General features: G+C 36.4%; 1 gene segment (V, D, J or C); it reads right to left on the bottom strand.

Annotated features, from left to right (window-relative positions):
* Positions 1-1,032: 1,032 nt before the first annotated feature.
* Positions 1,033-1,867, bottom strand: LOC146361566 (immunoglobulin lambda constant 6-like). The segment is given in 2 exon segments: positions 1,033-1,322; positions 1,396-1,867. Coding segments are annotated over 2 exon segments (525 nt in total).
* Between the last annotated feature and the right edge of the window lie 276 nt (positions 1,868-2,143).

Here is a 2,143-nt window from a genome sequence, read left to right as displayed (position 1 = left end):
TCAGCTTTTTTTTCCCTGTGACCCATTTGGACATCTCAAAAATATATCAGTGGGTAAACAGGGTTTCAAGTCTCTATAAAGATGAATTCTGTTACATCTTCAACCTAAGTTTGTGTAAAGATGATATCTTTTTTAAGACTGAGTCCAGAAAACAACATCCACGGGTTCCTGATAGTTTGGTTCCTTTAGTTAGACAGTTTTTATTCTGTTTCCTTTAATAAGAAAACCACACTATCTGTATAAAGAAACATTTGATTTGCAATGTCTGAAAGAGGACAGAGCTTAAAACTGGAGTTTGCTTTCATATGTTATATCTGCTTCGAATCATGGAGAACATGTTAAATAATATTTTAGGTCATAGAACTAATTGTTGTTGAATGACATAAACACGTTGGTGAGATCCACAAATGCATCTGCTAAATATATCCTTTGCACAATGAAAACCAATCAAGGTGAACTCTAATTTTAATTTATTTTAACATTTATAATTTCATATTCAAATAAATATTGGGCCATTGTGTTTAACATTTTTATTGCATCTGGAAGGAATTCGTGATTTTGTGAGTGAACATTATGATTTTGAATATTCCACACTATGATATCACATCGTGTGATGACTACGCAATCCCAATGATAGTGAACTAAAAATAAGGCTCAGACACACCTGCATGTTTTTTATCTAACAGATTTATGGTTTCGTGTTGTCATCTTCTTTAAAATCCTGTTTGTATCTCATTAAACATTTGTTCTTCTTTTACCACTGGTGGTTGCCTATCAGCATATATTGGGAGTGCTGCTGTTTCTCGCAGTTTTCTACAAAATTAAACTCAAACAAGCAAGATTTTTTGTTTGCTTTATTCGGAATATTGCAGAGAAATACTTTGAAGAGCAGGCAACACTTTGTTTTAATTAAACAAATGCTATAAATGATGAGTCATCTACTAGGGAGCTAATAATTCAGCCTTTTCAGTTTCAGCTCTTTTTTAATATTGAAATAAAAAAGAAAGTAAAAAAACAACCAAAATGCTGCACTGTTACAGATTTTTCTAAATCCTGAGTGATAAACGATATAAAAAGCGATAAGCCAAGAAGAAGGAAACAGTCAGTCAGTTGCGTGTTTGCGGCTGCGTCTGATGAGCCTGAGCAGAGAGACTCCACAGCAGTACACCAGACTCTTCGTGATCAGCACCGTGTACACCAGGCAGAGCAGTTTTACTTGTTTTTGAGACACGGGATGTTCTGATGATGGACCTTCTGTTAAAGTTTGATTGGTGGAAAGTGTATCTGGTGGAAGTTCTTTTGGTGGACTTTGAGAAACTCCTGAAACAGAAAAGTCACATTTGAGTAGCTGCGTAGCTAATTTCATGTTGAAAAGGCAACAAACTTTCATTATCTTCCTCTATTTGGCCTTCCACCGTCCCCCCCTCGTGTGTGACAGAACAGCCATATGTATGTGAGTTCTCGTCCTGCTGATGGATCAACAAGATGCTGGCAGTGTAATCGGACTCTATGACGTCCAGCTGTTCTGTGTCACCAGGGGGCGCCGCCAGCAGAGATCCGTCCTGCTTCTGGCTTTTCCAGGTGATCTTGACCACAGGAGGAACCATTTGTGAGGCCACACACAGCAGGGATCTCTTCTCCTCCAGATGATCACTGGATGCTGCTTGGTACACTGTCACCGAGGGCTTTGCTACCAGCATATCTGAAGTTTGACAGCAGACACAGAATTTCACTCAGTGTGACCTGACAGGCTTCATAATCACCAAACTACCAATCAGTGCCTATCGGCCGTGTAATGGCTCATTTTAAACACTTAACAATATTCAGATGATTTATTGTTATAATGTACAATGTAATATTAAATATTAAAGGCAGAATTATATTTATCAAAGTTAAACTGATTTCATTAACACACAATATTTAATACAATTAACTCCTTTGTCCTTTACGTCTCTTTTATCACAATTTTAAATTATAACAATACAATGTAACACATCTATAGATGTAAAAATAAATCACATCCTTCACATATCATGGCAGCAGTATTGATAATGAAAGCACGCGTACTTTGTACATTATGGTTTCTGTATATATTTGAAGCATATAGTTTGTAATTATTCTAAAACTGTTGCAAATAAGATTT

The sequence above is a fragment of the Perissodus microlepis genome, chromosome 23 (assembly GCF_051167445.1).
Source record: "Perissodus microlepis isolate ML-2025 ecotype Zambia chromosome 23, ASM5116744v1, whole genome shotgun sequence".
NCBI lineage: Eukaryota > Metazoa > Chordata > Actinopteri > Cichliformes > Cichlidae > Perissodus > Perissodus microlepis.
The sequence above is the reverse complement of the archived record's forward strand: the minus strand, read 5'-3'. Positions and strand labels throughout refer to the sequence as shown.